Source organism: Phaenicophaeus curvirostris, chromosome 8 (assembly GCF_032191515.1).
Source record: "Phaenicophaeus curvirostris isolate KB17595 chromosome 8, BPBGC_Pcur_1.0, whole genome shotgun sequence".
Taxonomy (NCBI): Eukaryota; Metazoa; Chordata; class Aves; order Cuculiformes; family Cuculidae; genus Phaenicophaeus; species Phaenicophaeus curvirostris.
The window spans coordinates 18,146,241-18,164,211 of record NC_091399.1 but is presented as its reverse complement, the minus strand read 5'-3'; the positions used below and the strand labels follow the sequence as shown (position 1 = coordinate 18,164,211).

The following is a 17,971-nucleotide window of genomic DNA, read 5'->3' as shown; positions in this document are numbered from 1 at the left end:
AAGATAGAAACAGCTTAAAAAAAAACCAAAAAACCAAACCACACCAAAAAACAAAACAAAAAAAAAAAACAGAAAGGGAAAGCAATGACTTTTTTCCCCTGCCCCATCTCTGGCCAGAAGGTACATTCGACAGAGAGCTGGAAGCCTTCAGTGGGGCTGGAAGCCTTCAGTGGGGCTGCCGGCACTTCAGAGGATCCAGGGAGAAGGGCAGGTATGTGCAAGCCACCAGCCACACCAAGGCTACTGTCCCCACTGCATGTGGTCCCCTGTCACATGTGTGTGGGGCAGGTGTCTCCCTCTCCTTCCCACCCCAGCCATTGCCTCCAAAGGGCCTTGGGGAAAGCAGAGGTCCTCTAACACCATGTACTGATGCTCCACAGAGCAATGTGTGTTTTGCAGGGCATTTTGCACCTGCAACACAAGGTAAAGGCACACATCCTCCTCTGGCACCAAGCTGCCTCTCTGTGCCTTTGCCTGAAGAAGGGAATTTGCTCTAAAACCACATCTGGCTTTGGGGCGCTGGGTCTGATGAGCCCATGCCCAGCCAAGGGCATCTCCCTACGGGCATCACTCCCCAGGCTGAGATTTGGGGAGGCTCACACGTGCCACCCCACCCTTTTCCAAATCCTGCTGCTCACATCTAACATCACCTCCTCCTCCCCAGCACTCAGGCAAAGGCATTTTGAACACAAACTAAGAAATCGGGCTTTTAGACACTTCCAGGGAAGGTAGGGAAGGGGCAGCAATCCCCCTGCTGCATCCTGTGCAGGGATGCTGCGCCCTTTGCATGGGGCTGCTCGTCCCACCTGGGGATGCCCACGGTCCTCATGGCACATCCCTGGACACAGGCAGCTCTGCACTGGGAATTGTTCCGGAGGGGAGGGGGGCGTCCCCATCGCCCCCCACTCATTTTGGGGGTGAGGGGAAGCACCTAATGTTGGGGTGTCACGGAGGGGTGCTGTCCCACACCATAGGATTTACTCGCCCTCGGTGGCACGACACACCCATCCCCACTGCAAAACGTCCCTCCACCTTCCCACGCTGGAAAGCCACCGGTCAGAAGCAACATCCAAGTAAAAAGCGGGTGTCTGGGAGAGGATGCAACCCATCCCTTGACGCACTGCGCCCCCTCTAAGACCCACACCTACCTGTGGGGTGAGTCGGGGTCAAAGCAGGTCCTGGCCACGTCAGTTGCCCGCGGGTCGCAGCAGTCGCCGTCGTCAAAGTCATCCAACATGTTGTTGCACTCCATGTGGCAGACACCATCACGGCGCTTCCAGGAGAAGCAGCGGCCGGGCCGGCGGCAATCCCCGCCATCGTAGCCAGTCAGGGGGTGCTCACACTCGGGGTCACAGCGCTCGTTGCCCACCTTGCTGGGCTCACAACCCAGGAGGACGGCGCGGCGGCGCAGGGAGGAGTTGCGTACCTCCAGCAAACTGAGCTGCCAGGAGATGTTGTAGGGTCGGAAAGCTTCGCTCAGCGCTTGGTGCTGCCTCCAAACCTGCTCCCAGGTGACCGTGGGCCGCCCGCCCCCGTCCTCGGCCAGGTTCACCACGCGGTACCGCACCACCTTGGCGCTGCGCAGCGGCCAGTGCCGGTTGTAGTGGGACACCAGCTCCACGTTATCGCAGGCGGTCTGCCCGCAGGAGGGGGGTCCCAGCGGCCGCAGGACCGGGGGCGGCGGAGATGGCAGCGCTCGCTGCTGGGGGAAGGCGCCTTCCCGAAAAGGCACCCAGGACTCCTCCGGGGTGGCGAAGCTGTCGGTCAGAGCCAGCCCTGCAGCCCTACCGTCCGCTCCCTCGAGGAAGCCGCGCTGGAGACGGGCTTGGGGAAGGGCAACCTGCCACAGGGTCAGCCCGGCCAAGTGTCCGCGGAAAGAACGCGCGGTCCCCCAGGCGTCCCCGCCCAGCAGCAGCGTGCGGCACGAGGCCATGAAGGCGCTGTGCAGGGCTCCCCCCTGCCCTTCGGCGTGGCCAACCCGTGTCCCGTCCACGTAGAGGGCCATCCACCGCCCGTCGTAGCTGGCAGCCAGGTGAGTCCATTCCTCGGGGCGGTAGCGGCGGTAGCTGGTCACCTCGGTGGCGGCAGCAGCCCGGTCCGTGCGGAGGGAGAAGAAGAATCGAGCGTCCTTCTTGCCACCGAGCTGCAGGGCGCGGATGCCCAGTGCCCAGCCCTTGTCGCTGGCCGTGTGCGAGCAGTTGTCGAAGATGCCTGCAGCAAGGATGAAGAAACGGGAGAGCTGGTGAGGACCAGAGAGCGTTGCCGCTCCTCCCCGGAGCACAAGGCAGGTCCCCAACAGCAGGACGTCTCTTGGGGAGGCTCCGGCTGCCACTGCCACCAGTGAATGAAGCGGCTGGAGGCTGGGCAATGGGTGCCACACCAGGGACACAACCTAGACCTGGCCAAAATCATTTGGATGAGCAGGTGGAATAGCCAGGAGAAAATGCAGAGGGCTGGGAGCGCAGACAGGAGACAAGGCTGAAGGGAGAGGAGTTTGTCAGCTGCTCTCCATAGGAGCGCTCCTGGGGGACAGGATTAGAGCCTCAGCTTTTGATCTGCAGGCCAAAGCTTTCAAGAAATAGAGCACAGCAACCCAGAGTAAAACAGTCTTCTCTGGGGACTACTTCCCCAACAGCTTCCAGACAGATTTACAGTGCTCCTTTATGCTCTGGTTTTTCTGCCCAGTGTGGGCAGGTGAGGGACTGAGAGTGGGACAGGGGGATGTGCAGGTGCACACCTCAGCCCCTGAGGCTCTCATAGAATCATAGAATCATAGAATCACAGAATCACTAGGTTGGAAAGGACCCACTTGATCATCGAGTCCAACCATTCCTATCAATCCCTAAACCACGTCCCTGAGCACCTCGTCCATCCGTCTTACAAACACCTCCAGGGAAAGTGACACAACCATCTCCCTGGGCAGCCTGTTCCAGTGCATAAATCCATCCCCGGGAATAGCTTTGGGCTCAGCCTCTCCCTGATCACCCAATCGTGTTGTAGGCCTGTAGTCTGAGTTGGCCAAGACCTGGAGCTTTGTGGACTTGCCCCAAAACTCAGGCTCTGAGCGCCCACGGGCGAGCAGCAGAGGCTTGCAGGCTCTGGATGCCCTTGGGAATCAATGTCCATGAGGAACTTAAATACTGGCAAGGGCAAAAGAAGCCACTGCTTGAAAAAAATTTTTTCTGGTCTCCTAAACAGCCACAAATAGGATGTTCACAGGGTCATCAGCTGGGGCGAGCAAGCACAAGGCACACTTTGAGTCCTACCAGTGGAATCACTGAGGAGGGTGATTGAGAGGAGGGTGCTGGCCTCTTCTCCCAAGTGACCCGGGGCAAGATGAGAGAGAACAGCCTCAAGCTCTACCAGGGGAGGTTTAGGCTGGACATTAGGAAAAAACTTTTCACGGAAAGGGTCACTGGGCACTGGCAGAGGCTGCCCAGGGAGGGGGTTGAGTCCCCTTCCCTGGAGGTGTTTAAGGCACGGGTGGACGAGGTGCTGAGGGGCATGGGTTAGTGTTTGATAGGAATGGTTGGACTCGATGATCCGGTGGGTCTCTTCCAACCTGGTGATTCTATGATCACCTGGGAGCACCCTGCTCTCCAGCCCAATAAATATTACCCAGATGCGATAGTGCCCTAATGCCACCAAAAGCTGCTGCCATGCCCAGAGGCTATTTTTTTATGCTTCGCTGTGGTATTTCTTATGTTCCAGCCCACTTTTCCCTGTGTCTCCACATAGCTGCCCAGGTTCTCCTGCCTGTGACAGTGCTGCTCCCATCACACACCCAGCCTACCCATCCCCACGGCATCAAGACACCTGGAGCCAAAACAAGGCACTGCTGCTCTGTCCTGCTGCCTCTCCCATCCTTGAGGATGCTCAGCAACCCAGACACTCTAGGAACACTGTACCCACCCCTGGGATTGCAAAGGGGCCAGCAGAGAGGGGCAGAGGTGCAGAGGAGCAGAACCTCCTGGCTTTCCTCCAAGGGGTGGGACTGAGGCCAGGTTACCATGACCACCCATCTCCCCCCAGCCCTCATAAACGTGGCCAGCAAAGGTTGCACTGAGCCCCACTGCACCCCAGGAATCAGCAGCCCTCCCTCCCTCCATCCCTTTCACCGAGGGCGAGATGGGTGGTGGCCTCTTGGCCGTCCCACAGCCGTAACCACCCTGGGCACGGATCCCTGTCACCGCTCACTCCAAAGGCAGCCACGCACAAAGACTCCGTGGGTGGATGGGCTTTGGCCAACTCTTGTTTTCTGGCAGATTGTGAAAGGGAAGCAGGGAGACCGGGGGAAGCCGAGATGGGGAGATGCCAAAAAGCAGGCAAAGGAACCTTGCGGGCGTGAGAAGGCAAAGCTGGAGAGCACTTTTGGGCTGGGTGCTGAATGGAAGGTTCTTAGATTTGCTCGCTCAAAAGCCATCTTCTCATATTTGGTCCTCTCTGGGGTTAGGGAGACGGGGCTTAGTACCTCTTCTCTGAGGAAAACTGATGGATTTGACCTTGTAACTATTCAGAACATGAAATTTGATTAAACACTAAGGCAAAACTAGGGAAAACGGCATCAAGGGTGGAACGGCCTTCTAGGTTGAGTGTGTGCTAGCTGGAGCCAGGCCTGGAAGTGCCTAACGAGTTTAGAACTGGCCAGAAGAACCTTAAGCAAGACTAAAGCAAGGTCTGGAGGCTTCATCAAAGGGATGGAAGTCAGCTTCACAACAGAGGATGGAAACACACTAAAGCAGCAGCTGGTGCTTTCTAGACGTGGCCAGGGATGGCAGCTACAGAGGGAGCAGGCAGAGCAGAACATCCCAGTGCTGGGACACACACAAAACGACACAGCAGAACCTTCCAGCAGCAGCTCCTGACATCTCCTGAGGGTCTCCACAAGAAACCATCAGGGGACCAGTTTCTAGACTCTGGAAGACCCTGCGGTTTGCCAAGGAGCTTGGTATTTTGTCCTCGGGCAACTCACTAGGAAGAGAAAGAGGTGTTTGCAGAGGAGATGCAAGGTGATCCCCTCAGCGCCTGGAAGCGCAACTCTGCCTCTGATCTGTCAGGTGAGAAAAGGGAGCTCTAACCTGGTTTGTGGTGTCCGTCTGCGCCTAGAGTGAGAACGTGGGGTTTAAAACAAGAGTTGTTGTCACCTATGCAGAAAAATGAAAAGTTGTCTGTCGGGAAAGGTGTCCGATGGAGAAAAAGCCTCCAAGAGATGAGGTGCTCCGCTTTGTAAGGACCACGCTCCAAGGGGCACCTTCTCCTGCTGAAGCCAGGAGCTTTGCAGCCCAAGGTATAGTTCACCCACCCTTTGGGTCTCAGATGCTGGGAGGAAAAGAGCTGCTAAAGCTCTGGAGAGTCTGGCAGAGAGCCCCGAGTCAGTCCGAGAGGGTGGTCACCCCTGTGGCCTGCAGGGTGAGCAGCTACAGAGGACACCGGGCTTAGACACAGCAAAACTCTGGGACTGCCTCTGATCTTTGATCTGAGTCAAAACAAGACACAAAGGGAAATCCCCTTCGGGTTTCCCAGAAACAAAGCAGGTGTGGAGGGAGGACAGACAGCAAAAAGCAGAAAAAGGGATGGCATCACACGGAAGGACTTTTATCTGCTGCTCAAAATGAGAAGGACGTGGAAGAGGGACTGCTCTGCTTCCTTGGTGGTGGCTGGGATTGTACCCGAGCAGAAACTCCCCTGTGCAAGAGGAGCTAAAAGGGATGAACAAAGCCATGGAGGGTGGCCCTAAGGCAAAATGTGACATCTAGAGGAAGAAAGCCCCAGCTCCTGAGCCTTCAATGCGGACAGCAGTCACACCAGCCAAGAAGACAACTTGCTTTGCCCAGACAGAGCGGCTCAGCCTGGCCTTATTTCCCAGGCAATGACACTGGGAGATGCTCAGCTCTGTCCTGCTTTCACCCCACCTTCCTCTGCACACGCACGCGTGGAGCATCTCCAGCTTCTCCACAGCTTTGGACCACCTCAGGGCTTGGTCCCCTCTCTACCAACAGAGCAGGAGCAGCAGATCAGAGGCAGACTCAACACCTGCTTGCATGAAACATCAGTGGCGCTGGCCTGTCCCCCTTTGCCACTGTCCCGCTGCAGGGACAGGGTGGGAAGAGGGCAGTGACTCAGGCAGATGGAGGTGCCTGGGGCTGACTCAAACCTGGAGCGCAGAGGTGGGGGACGTCACTGAAGTGTCAGCACTCTCGGCTATTTCAACACCAAACACAGTCCCACCCTCCACAAGGAAACAAAAAAAAAAAGAGAAAAGAAAGGAAAAACAAAATGCCCCCCTGCCAGCTAGCTGAGAAAAAGTAAAAGCCAACACCTGCAAGACAGATCTCCAGATCAGAGAATCACCAGGTTGGGAAAGACCTCTTAGATCATCATGTCCAACCATTCCTATCTGCCACTAAACCACATCGCTGAGCACTTCATCCACCCGTCTTTTAAATACCTCCATGGAATGATGCAAACAGCTGGGCTGCCGATGGGACGACTGGGAAGCGCGCTCCACGCATCCCAAGGCGCTGCTGCGGCAGCAAGGAGGGAAGGCAGAGAGCGAGAGGAGAGCTCGGTAGTTGCCTCGTCCATGGCTGCTTTCCCCCTCCAGCCCTCAGTCTCTAGCCCATCCCTCCTACCTCTTCCACAGCCACGATGCAGACCTCGCCCCGGTGAGCAGGTGAGGTGAGTTAGTGAGGTAAATTAGTGAAACGGGCCAGAGGGTGAGCGAAGGGGCCTCAGTGCAGTGATCGTGTGCAGAGGGAGGTAGGATAGAGGGAGGATTTCCCTAACCAGCCTGCTAGGCTGGGGCAGCAGAAGCTACTCAGCTACCCCCACGCTCTTCCGAGAGGTCTCCCAGACATCCCACGGGAGCGGTACAGCGTCAAAACAGAGAGTTGCTAGGTTGGAAAAGATCTTTGAGATCATCAAGTACAATTGCACCTGTCCACTACTAAACCAGATCCCTAAGCACTTCATCTGCTGGTGTTTTAGACCCCTCCAGGGATGGGGACACCACCACCTCCCTGGGCAGCTTCTGCCGGGGCCTGAGAACCCTTTGGTGAAGAAATTTTTCTCTGAAGTCCAATCTGAACCTGCCCTGGTGCAAGTTGAGGCCATTCCCTCCTCTCCTATCACTCAGGAAAAGAGGCCAGCACCCTCCTCGCTACAACCTCCTTTCAGGTATACGTAGAGAGCAACAAGGTCACCCCTCAGCCTCCTTTTCTCCAGGCTAAACAACCCCAGCTCGCTCAGCCGCTCCTCCTAAGACTTGTTCTCCAGACCCTTCACCACTTGTTCTCCAGACCTCTTCTCTGGACACGCTCCAGGAGCGTGTCCAGAGAAGAGGTCTGGAGAACAAGTGGTGAAGGGTCTTTCTTGTAGAAAGACACTGGTTGGTGCTGGCCACTCGTCACCCTGCCTGGCACCACCACACTTTCCCCTCCAGGAGGTGACATCTGCCCCACTCTGTGCCCACGCACCTGTCCCTTCTGCCTCCCGGGGCTCTCCATCACCTGCCTCACTCTTAACCTGCTGGGGTGAAGGGGTAATTCCCAGTAGCACAAGCATCTGGGAGCTGCTCTGAGGAGCCCTCGGGGCTGGGAGCCGATGCAGGGGATCAGAGAACAGTTTGGGTTGGAAGGGACCTTAAAGATCATCTAGTTCCAACTCCCCTGCCATGGGGACGCTGGAGCCAGGGCCAGGAACATGGGGCGGGGGTGGGATACCAGGGTGGGATGTGGGATGCTGGAGCCGGGGGGGGGAAATGTTGGATCTGGGGGGGGATGTGGGGACAGGGGGCATGATTCTGAAGCCAAGAGGGGGATGCCAGAGTAGGGAGGTGGCTGAGGAGGGGGCCAGAGCTGAAGCCAGAGGGGGGTAGGATAGTGATACTGGGGCCGAGGATGGATGCTGGCGGTGGGGGGTCCTGAAGCTGGGGGAGATGCCAGGGCTAGGATGCTGGAGCCAGGGCCAGGATGTCAGAGCCAATGGGGGGGTGGGGGGGATGTCGGAGGTGATGCTGAAGCTAAGGGCTGATGCTGGAGCCAGGGGGGGGATGATGCTGGAGCCAGGGGGTGATGCTGGAGCAGGGGGAGCATACCGGGGGGTGATGCTGGAGCCGGGAGGGGGATGCTGGAGCCGGGAGGGGGATGCCGGGGGGTGATGCTGGAGCCGGGGGGGGAGATGCTGGAGCGGGGGGAGGATACCGGGGGGTGATGCTGGAGCGGGGGGAGGATACCGGGGGGTGATGCTGGAGCCGGGGGGGGGAGATGCTGGAGCGGGGGGAGGATACCGGGAGGTGATGCTGGAGCGGGGGGAGGATACCGGGGGGTGATGCTGGAACCGGGAGGGGGATGCCGGGGGATGATGCTGGAGCCAGGGGGTGATGCTGGAGTGGAGGGAAGATACCGGGGGGTGATGCTGGAGCCGGGGGGGGATGATGCTGGAGCCAGGGGGTGATGCTGGAGCAGGGGGAGGATACCGGGGGGTGATGCTGGAGCCGGGAGGGGGATGCTGGAGGCGGGGGGAGGATACCGGGGGGTGATGCTGGAGCCGGGAGGGGGATGCTGGAGCCAGGGGGTGATGCTGGAGCGGGGGGAGGATACCGGGGGGTGATGCTGGAGCCAGGGGGTGATGCTGGAGCGGGGGGAGGATACCGGGGGGTGATGCTGGAGCCAGGGGGGGATGCTGGAGCGGGGGGAGGATACCGGGGGGTGATGCTGGAGCCGGGGGTGGGGGGGATGCCGGGGCGGTGCGTGCGGCGTGGCTGCCACCGTGCGGCCGCCGGGATCCCGGCCAGGGCTGGCGAGGAGCGCCGAGAGCCCCGGGGAAGGAGGGACGGGACGGGACGGGGGGGGGGGGGGGGGGGGGTGGTGCGGGCGGAGCGTGTCCCCCAAAGGGGCCTTCCATCCAGCTCCCGGCGGGGGGAGAGGGAGAAACTAGAGAGGAGCCGGCTGGGGCGGGGGGGAAGAGATGGGGAGAGAGGGGGAAGAGACGAGGAGAGGGGGAAATAGACAGGGAGAGGGGTGGGAGAGGCGGGGGAAAGAGACGGGGGAAGGGGGGATGAGACGGGGAGAGAGGTGGGAGAGACGGGGAGAAGGGAAGAAACGGGGAGAAGGGGAGGAAGAAACGGGGAGAGGGGTGGGAGAGACGGGGAGAGGGGTGGGAGAGACGGGGAGAGGGGTGGGAGAGACGGGGAGAGGGGTGGGAGAGACGGGAGGGATGTTTTAGGCTTCGGTCCCAAGGGAAGGAGGGATGTTTCACGCCTGGGGCGCTGAGGCCACGGGCGGGGCCGCGGGGGGTCACCTGCCAGAGCGAAGAAAGCCGAGCGAGCCCCCCCCGGGAGCCCGGGGGTCGCCTCCTCATCGTCCCCCCCTCCCTCCCCACCAGCCCCGCCCGGGCGTTACCTGCGATGATGGCCGGGTTGCTCTGTCCGCCCTCCGCCTTGACCCACAGCTCAGGGTGAACTCGAGCCGCGGGATGCGGGGCAGCGCCCCGGGCCGAGCCGCCAGCTGCTCCCTCCCTCCTCCGAAATACAAGGCGGGCAGCGACCCCCTCTCCTCCCCGAGCCCCCTCTCCTCCCCGTCCCCCCCGGCCGCCCTCGCCCTCCGCCGCCCGGGGCCGCCCTGCATCCCGAGCATCCGAGCATCCCCAGCGCGCCGGGGCCCCGCGGGTACAGCCCGGCCCGGGGGGCTCCGCGCCGGCTCGGGGTCCCCGTCCCGCAGCCGGACGGCGGCCAGGGGTCCCCGCGGCCAGGCTGAGCAGCGCCAGCAGCAGCAGCAGCGGCGGCGCCGGGGGCTGCCCGGCGAGCAGCATCCTCCTGCGGGGACCGGGGGGCGCTCAGGGCATCCTCCCCGCCGCTGCCCCCAACTTTTGCCCGGCACCGCTCTCCTCCCCTCCGCGAGGAGGAGGAGGAAGGAGGAGGAAGAGGAGGAGAGCGAGGGATCCCCCTTCTGCCCGCCGCCGGGGTTCCTCCCGGCGCTGCCGCGGGATGCGATAGGCGCCCTTATCTAGAAAGCCCCGAGGCGCTCCGCTCCCCCCCCCCAGCCCCCAAAGGAGGAGGGGGGGGGGTGTGAAGGGGGGAGCTGCCTTATTTAAAGATGATTATGTCCAATCTAATAAACCCCGAGCGGAGCGTCGCCCTCCCTTCCCTCCGCCCCCGGGGCCGGCGGGAGGGGATGCGGCTGCTGGGGACCCGCACCTGCCCTGCCCGGGCTGCTCCTCCTCGCTCATCCTCCTCTTCCTCGCTCCATCCTCCTCCTCCTCGCTCCATCCTCCTCCTCGCTGCCTCACACCCTCCGCTTCGCACTCCGACACTTGGGTTCTTTTCCTGTCTTTTTTTTTTTTAATTGTAGGGTTTGGTCTTTTTCTTTTTTTCTTTTTCTTTTTCTTTTTCTTTTTCTTTTCTTTTTCTTTTTCTTTTTCTTTTTCTTTTTCTTTTCTTTTTCTTTTCTTTTTCTTTTTCTTTTTCTTTTTCTTTTCCTTTATCTTTTCCTTTTCCTTTTTCCTTTCCTTTCCTTTCCTTTCCTTCCTTCCTTTCCTTTCCTTTCCTTTCCTTCTTTCCTTTCCTTTCCTTTCCTTTCCTTTCCTTTCCTTTCCTTTTCCTTTCCTTTCCTTTCCTTTCCTTTCCTTTCCTTTCCTTTCCTTTCCTTTCCTTTCCTTTTCCTTTTCCTTTTCCTTTTCCTTCTTTCCTTTTCCTTTTCCTTTTCCTTTTCCTTTCCTAAGTTGAAACACGTTTTTTTCTTGTTGTAGCTCAGGGTGTGCTATCTCCCTGCTCACTGGCCTCCATCACCTAAAGGGAGGAAAGAGACCCAGGGTCCCCCTCAGCTAGAGATTTTGCTGCTTTTTCTCTCTTTCATTTTCTTCCCCCTTCCCCAAACGACGATCCCATCCGTTTGACATGTGCAGAAAGGTGGCTGGAGGCACCTTATCGGTGCGAGAGGAGAACAGCTGCATCTAGAAGCCAGAGAAAACATACATCGATGCGCTAAGGGAGCAGGCAGCGGTGGGAGACGCATCTCGCCCATCGCCCTGGCAGCAGGTACAGCACCAGCAGCTGCTCGGGGCGTGTGGAGGAGAAAACAAGCCCACAAAGTTTCCTCTTGGTTCCCAAGACACCGTCGCACCAGCACATGGCATGGGAGATGAGGAAACTTCAGTGAGAAGAGATTTTTTTAAATTTTTTTTTTAAATTTTCATTATTATTATTTTATATATTATTTTTTTTCACTCCCGAACACTGTCTGTGGCGGTCAGTCTGAAGCAGGGTTGCCAGCAAAAGCTGGGAGGCCCCTTCCAGGGTACAGGCTTTTAAACCAGCGAGGCAGGAGGGAAGGGATTTAAGAACAAACAGCAGGAGCTGGCTGCGTGGGGTTGGCTTTTTTTTTTTTTTGTCTTCTCAAGGTGGAAGGGTGATGGGAGGAGGCAGGGGGGGCTGGTGCTTTAGTAGGGGGAGAGAGAGAAAAAAATAGCGCTGGTAAATCTTGAGGGTTAAGAGGGGTGCTTTGGTGACCTCTGGGAAGGAGGAAGGTAGGTGCGAGCACACGGAGAGGTAAGGGCATGGCATCCAAGCATAACACGGGCACCCATCACTCGCAGGGAGGAGGTGAGAGGAGGTTTGAAGCTCTCCTGCCTACAGCAAACACAGTGGTGCCCGTCCACCGGCAGCGGGTAACGAGATAACCCAGCTCAGCGCCTCGCCCTGCCGAGGTGCCCAGCAAGTGTTGTCCTGGGGCCGCCGCCAGCAAGCGTTGCTTGTACTGCGTATTCATTCAGGAATGAACCAAGCCCCTGATAGCCCTGTCTCCCAGGGCCTGATAAGAGAGGATCCCACGGGATGGCTTATTTTGAAGGGTGGTGACCTTATTAAGCGGTTATTAATCATCTTGCCGCACAACACCCCGTCCTACCCAGTCATCAGACTGGGAGCTCCAAACAAGCAAGACCACGAGACCCTCGGCAGCGTGTGCTGCCGTCCGAGGGGTTCGGCAGCGCTGCCTCCTTGGGGACAGCCCGGCTGGGATGAATCCAGCATCGGAGCAATCAAAGCCTCCAAAAATCCACCCAGATGAGGCCTCTATATATGGGCTCTGGCCAGGGCTAAGCCACTCACTTGACAAAATGACACTCACAGACAAACAGCTCTGCTGCCTGTCGGGCTGGTGCGGAGCAGGAGCTGCAAAGGAGGGGTGAAAGCCCACCAAGGAGCCTCCTTTTTGGAGGGGACGTGGATGAAGAAGGCTCCTCAGCATGCCAAGCCCCCAGCTGTCCCTGCCCGAGCCTGGCTGGATTTAAGGAACCATTGGAGCCAGCAGCTGAGGACACGGATCGTCAGCCCCGTTGGCTCCAGCGTGGTCTCCATCCACATGCAGGCAGGTCCCCTCGTGGCTGCTGCCAAGGTGGGACCCAGAGAAGGCCGGGGAGGATGAGGAGGGCAGGACCATGGGGACACCTCATCGGGGTGGGTCGGCGTCTGGAGATCAGAAATGCTGGGCTGCTGTTCCCACCCCAGACCCACAGCCGCCTACAGAACCAATTCACGTATTTTGGGTATTTTTTCTTGGTTTCCCCCGCCCCTAAAAAATGGGGCTTGACCAATGTGATCATTTCACTGCGTGTAAAGCTAGGGCTTATCTCAAAGGACTCAAAGATGTCAGAGTGGAACCCTTGGCACATTTTCCATCTTTCTGGAAAGCAGGGTGGGCATCTGTTAGAGATCCCAGCTCAGAGCCAGGCTGTCTTAGCTGAGGAAAGCAATCGTCCTGCATCTTCCAGGGATCCCCACATGCAGCATCTGGATGGAGATGTTCATCCCAGGCAAGGTCTGGCTGCAGTTCAAACCTGCTGATGCTCACAAGTAAGAGAAACAATGCTGGACAGGAGGCAGGAGGAGGACAATGTGGTGGCAGAGGGTAGGTTTGACTGGATACTCCTCGTCCCTTCCCCATGTATTGTCTTTCCTGGCATATCCCCACTCTTTGGACCCTCTGGGCCGCAGGTCACCGCAGTCAGGGTTATTTTAGGGGGATGACTGGGTCGGGCAGCTGCTGGACCCGGACAGAGGACCCATGTCGAGCCCCCCGCCAGGCAACTCTGGGAGGAGGCAGGGGGACGGGAGGAGACCCACATGCTCCTCAAAGCAAGGTGCTGAGCTGGAGCTGTGGGGTGACCCCAAAGCAGGAGCGGAGTCCCCAATGCAGGCTCAGTCTGTGCTGCAGGAAGGTGAAGAGCAGCATTTTAGCCTGAGCAGAGGCTGAGCTGTGCCTTTCCCCACGCCTGTCAAAAGCCATCAATTAAAGCCTTCCTTTCCCTCCACTCCTCCACCGGTGATCTTGACATGGGAATAAAGGCTCCGGGAGAATCTAGCTTTTTTTATTCGTGGCCAGGCAGCCAAATCCCACGAGCCTGAGACAGCAAGCTTCAGCAATCAAAGCCACAAGCGACAGCGACCCCGCTCAGGGCACAGTCCCAGCCCTCCCTCCTTCCCCTCCCAAGTTCTCCTGCTTTTCCCAAGCAGATTAGAAGCCTGTTCAAACGCACAGGACCCCCGAGGTCAGAGACGCTGGCCTCCGCACCAGAGGTTTGCTTGGGAACTTGCTGATTTTCCAGCTTCTGGTAGGTCTGGAGATAAGCCCTGGTGTGCGGCCACTGCTGGTGCCAGCCCCAGCAGGAGTGCACAGCCACACACTGAAAATCCAAAACCTCCAGAGCCCCACCTCTGGGTGTCTGTGCCTTGCACGTCTCCAAAGAGACAAGAGACAACTGGGAGCCCTCCCACAGGCTCTCTCACCTGGATTCCCCAAGGTCTGATAGGAAGGCTGGGCTGCCCCCAGCCCTTCCACTCCATAACACCTGGAAGCGTTTCCACTACTGGCCCCAGGAGTTTGGTGACAACAGTTTCTCTAAGCCCCTCTGCTAAATTTGGCTACATCTGCCTCAAGAATTCAACAAGCCACGTACACCACCTCAACTCCTTTGGCAACCAAGCCAAGGGGTGAATATGTAACAGCAAAGAACAACCAGCCAAGGGCACGTCTGCTCCATCACCCTCACAGTCAGTACCAGCCTCCCCACCTTCGCTCTGCACCACGCAGCCTGCAGACAGCGAGTGGCCCTCCCACGGCAGAGGGGATGGCAGGAGCCCATGGAGAAAGCCAGGCCCTCCTTGGAGCATCAGCTAACGCCCTTTGAAGCTGGTTTGGTATATCACCATCAGGTGCAGCTATTTCAGAGCAGCTTGGATGTCACACTAGAGCCCCACAGCAGAGCTGCACTTTGAAGGGCTTTTACAAGCCTCCAGTAAAAAAACAAAAAAACCAAAAAAACCAAAAAAGCAAAACCAAAACAAACTGAAAAAAACAAAACCAAAAAAAACCCCATTTACTTCCAGTTGGGAGGTGAGGATGATGCAGATTCTCAGCAGCTCACTCACATCTCTACACAGGGAAGACACATTCTCTACACAATAGCCTCCAGGGGGTCTTTCTGCACCCTGGAGTTTTGCACTTCACCAAGAACTTGCAGGTGCTAAATTAAGACCTTCCAGAGAACAGAGCGTGACCTTTGCCAGATGGGGTATCTCAGATATCAAAAATTATTCCAACTCCTCACAAAGGCAAGGACTTGTCTACGTTTACGTAATGCAGCTCTTCCAGCAGCCACAGAGGAAAAGCGCACATGAAAAAGCAGGAGGAGAAAGGGAATCAGCCTTTCCCTTCGCTTCTGCCCCTGTCATCGAGGAGTTTCAGCCCCATTAAGTCAGGATTGTTCAGGTGCATCTCTGCATCCCCGCTGGGTGGGGAGCATCTGCCAAAGAGAAGGGAGGCACGATGCCACACAGCGCTCATGCCAGTGGCATCTGCAGGATTTCAGAGGAGGACAGGAGCTCTGCAGGCACCCACAGGAGGAGCATATTGGTACTATCACAGCAGGGACCAGATCAGGCTTCCAAAATCCTACCCCAGCAGAGCTGAAGTCTGCTGGCAGGAGCTCCAGGAGAGCCCCACGCTCACAGCAGCTCTGGCAGTAAGTCTTGGTGGAATAATTACATGACCTTGCTGCATTTTCACTGTCCCCGTGCCCACAACAACCTCTGCTTGTCAGTCCCCTTTGGACGTGCTGCTCATGCGATAGCATCTCTTCCCTGACTGAGCACGACTTTCCTTGCCGTAGTAGCAGAGCAATTACTTGTACAAACAAGCCTTGCCATGTCCAGATAGCCTTCGACTTGCCACTTGCGTTTATACACGCTTTCCGTGTGTCATCCAGGCAGAAAAGCCCTTTGCTAGAGCCAGTCGATAAGACACAGAGCGAACATTTAATCTGGCACGGGAAGGATAAGAGAAAGGGGAAAAGGCTTGTGCCACCCCAGTGCGGCAGTTTTGCAGATATGAAGCTCAGCAGCTCCTCAAACTCCCATTTTCACATCTCTCCATCTAAGCCGAGCCAGGGAAGAGCTGCTGCAAGAAGAAAGCAGGAGCAAACAAGCGCGTTGGCCAGGGAGGAGGTGAAGGGGCTCTATTTGTCAACTTTGCTGCCTCTGTCCTCAAGGTAAAGCAGGGGGTTTTGGCTCTGGTTGGCACTGTGGATTAGAGATGCCTCCTGATCCAAAACACACTGTCACTGTGACATCCGCTACCCTGCTCCTGGGCCAGCAGAGAGAACCTGCTTCTTAATTGAGCAGCGAGCAATAAAAAGAAGCGTGAAAGAGTCAGACTCAGCTCTTAAAAGCAGCTAACAGGGTTTTAAATACTTGAGGTTTGGACAAGTTCATCACAACAAGGAAATACCTCTGCCTTCCTCGCTCATTTCTAGAAGAGACAAATAAAAATAGACTTGTCAGGGTGGCCTCAGGCAGGGCAGTGACGGGGGTGAAGCCGCTGGGGCAGCCTGCATCCTCCAGCTCTCATCTATGCCACCACCTATGCCACCCAGTTTGTTCACTGAGCCCTGGTGGAAAGGTGGAAGAAAGGATGAGAGCACACGCAAGCTCGTCTCAAACAACAGAAACAAGTGGTTAGTTTGGTTGCTGGACATTGCCCGCATGACTCTGTGACCACTTTGGCTCTGCAGAACACGGCTCTCCAGCATCACTGCAGGGAACTGCAGAGGAACATGCTGCTCCACAGACTAAAGGTGCCTGGGATGAAGGAGGATAAAGCTAAAGCTTCATCTTGCTGGGATATTGGGATGCTGGCACTCACGATCCTCTTAGTTCAAGCCGGCTAGCAGTGCTGAAAACCTCAGGCCAAACACATCCTGCAAAATCCCTTCAGACAGACAGAGTTTTTCCCATCCGGGGCCATTTGGCAGCACCACTGTCCTGTGCCAGTTTGAAGAATTAAAACAAATTTAGTAGTGGACAGGTACAGTTGGACTTGATGGTCTCAAAGGTCTTTTCCAACCTAGGGATTGCATGATTCTATGAAAATGCTCCTTTTGCTGGTACAGAAGGTTCCCTGTGGCAGTTCCCTTGCTCCTGGGGAAGGTGGTTAAACCATGCTGGGGAAAATCCACTTGCTGCTGCCCATGGGCTGAGGTGTTGTCCTGACTAGATGGTGTTTTCTAGCTAACCACGTGCCCGCGCAGCACTGATTCCTCCTGTCCGGCTGCCGAAGCACCAGCAGCAAGCCGCTGGGCTGCCAGACCACCAACCAGAGCATGGCGTTTGGAGCTATGGTGTCTCCTGGTCCCCTGCAGATCCTCTCCCCCTACCTTGAGCATGTACCTTGGCATCCCCACCCTCACAGGTGGGTGACCAAGGACTCGCTCACCCCCACCGCGTGCCCACAGGGTGATGCTCAGCACCGAGGTTGGCCCCGCTGCTTGGGAGGCTCCAGCTTCAGAGCAACATGGAGAATGTGGACAAGGTGCCTGCAGGGTTCTCTGCTCGTGTGTGACAGGCTGGCCCTCGCTTTGTGAAATGAGGCTGCTCTAAAGACATCCCAGGTGGCATCTCCAGAAATGAATGGTTTTAAAGCCATGTTGCCTGCACTCTCACCAGGTGCTGGTGTCTCCTGCTGTTCCAGAGGATGAGATCTGTCCCCATCCCACCACAACGCCACCATGAGCCCCGTGGGATCCACCGAAACATCACAACAGGCTTGCTCCACCATAGGGGAAATCCTTGGCTGCCTACATCCAAAGTGGGCTGTGGTCCAGGCACATCACACGCATCCAAGCACGCAGGGGACCCCAGCACCCACCAAACACCCAACAAAGGTGCTGCGGTTCTTGGTCTCCCCCCAGTGACTAGACCACATATAACAAAGCCACAGGTCTGGCTCACGCACAGGAGGTTTCCAGCCCCAAGAGCAGAGCTCCTGGCTTCCAGAACGCATGTGTTACTAGCGGGTAATTATACTAATGACTATTTCCCTGAGTCCTCCCCACGAGTGAAGCCCTCATGTTGGTGCCACAGCTTGCTTTTGCATTTTTGGAAGCCAGACCCTGTTTCTCCCCGTACACCAGCACCTGAAATGCAGATATTCGTTCATTAAAGAGCACCAGCACCACCGTGGCAAATGACCTGTCAACAGATTTACAGCAGGAAGCAAGGCACTGCCTCCAAGCCTGCACTCTTAATGTAATTAAAGTCCTCTGTTTGGAATTCATTGCTAATTAATATTCATGCTCTGTTCCCCATCTGCCATTCCCACGTTGCTCGTTCCTTCAGAGATTGATCAGAGGGTTATTAAGGCAATGAGCATACTGAGAAGGAGGGGTTGGCTGGTGGGAAGGGGCTTGATCAGCTTTTGGTAAGGGAGTAGAATTCCATCAAAGACCCTGGCTGCTCTGGGAAGGGATGGTGGAAGCACCGTCCTAGCTCGCTGCCTCACTGGGGGCAAGTTGAGGGGCTGGTGGGAGTGATGGATCAAGAGACAGACACTGTTGATTGGCTCCTGGAGTCACTCAGGGCTTGCTTCAACCCTCAGAGGAAGGCAAGAAGCATCTCTGGAGCTGGGCAGCTGAGGGCAAG

General features: G+C 57.1%; 1 protein-coding gene across 1 annotated transcript in view; it reads right to left on the bottom strand.

Moving 5' to 3' along the window:
* PAPPA2 (pappalysin 2) overlaps positions 1 to 11,021 on the bottom strand; it is a 94,059-nt gene extending 83,038 nt beyond the window's left edge. The window contains 5 exon segments of the mRNA XM_069863077.1: positions 1,149 to 2,211; positions 9,402 to 9,455; positions 9,458 to 9,975; positions 10,774 to 10,786; positions 10,973 to 11,021. Coding sequence (XP_069719178.1) covers positions 1,149 to 2,211; positions 9,402 to 9,455; positions 9,458 to 9,975; positions 10,774 to 10,786; positions 10,973 to 11,021 — 1,697 coding nt within the window.
* Between the last annotated feature and the right edge of the window lie 6,950 nt (positions 11,022 to 17,971).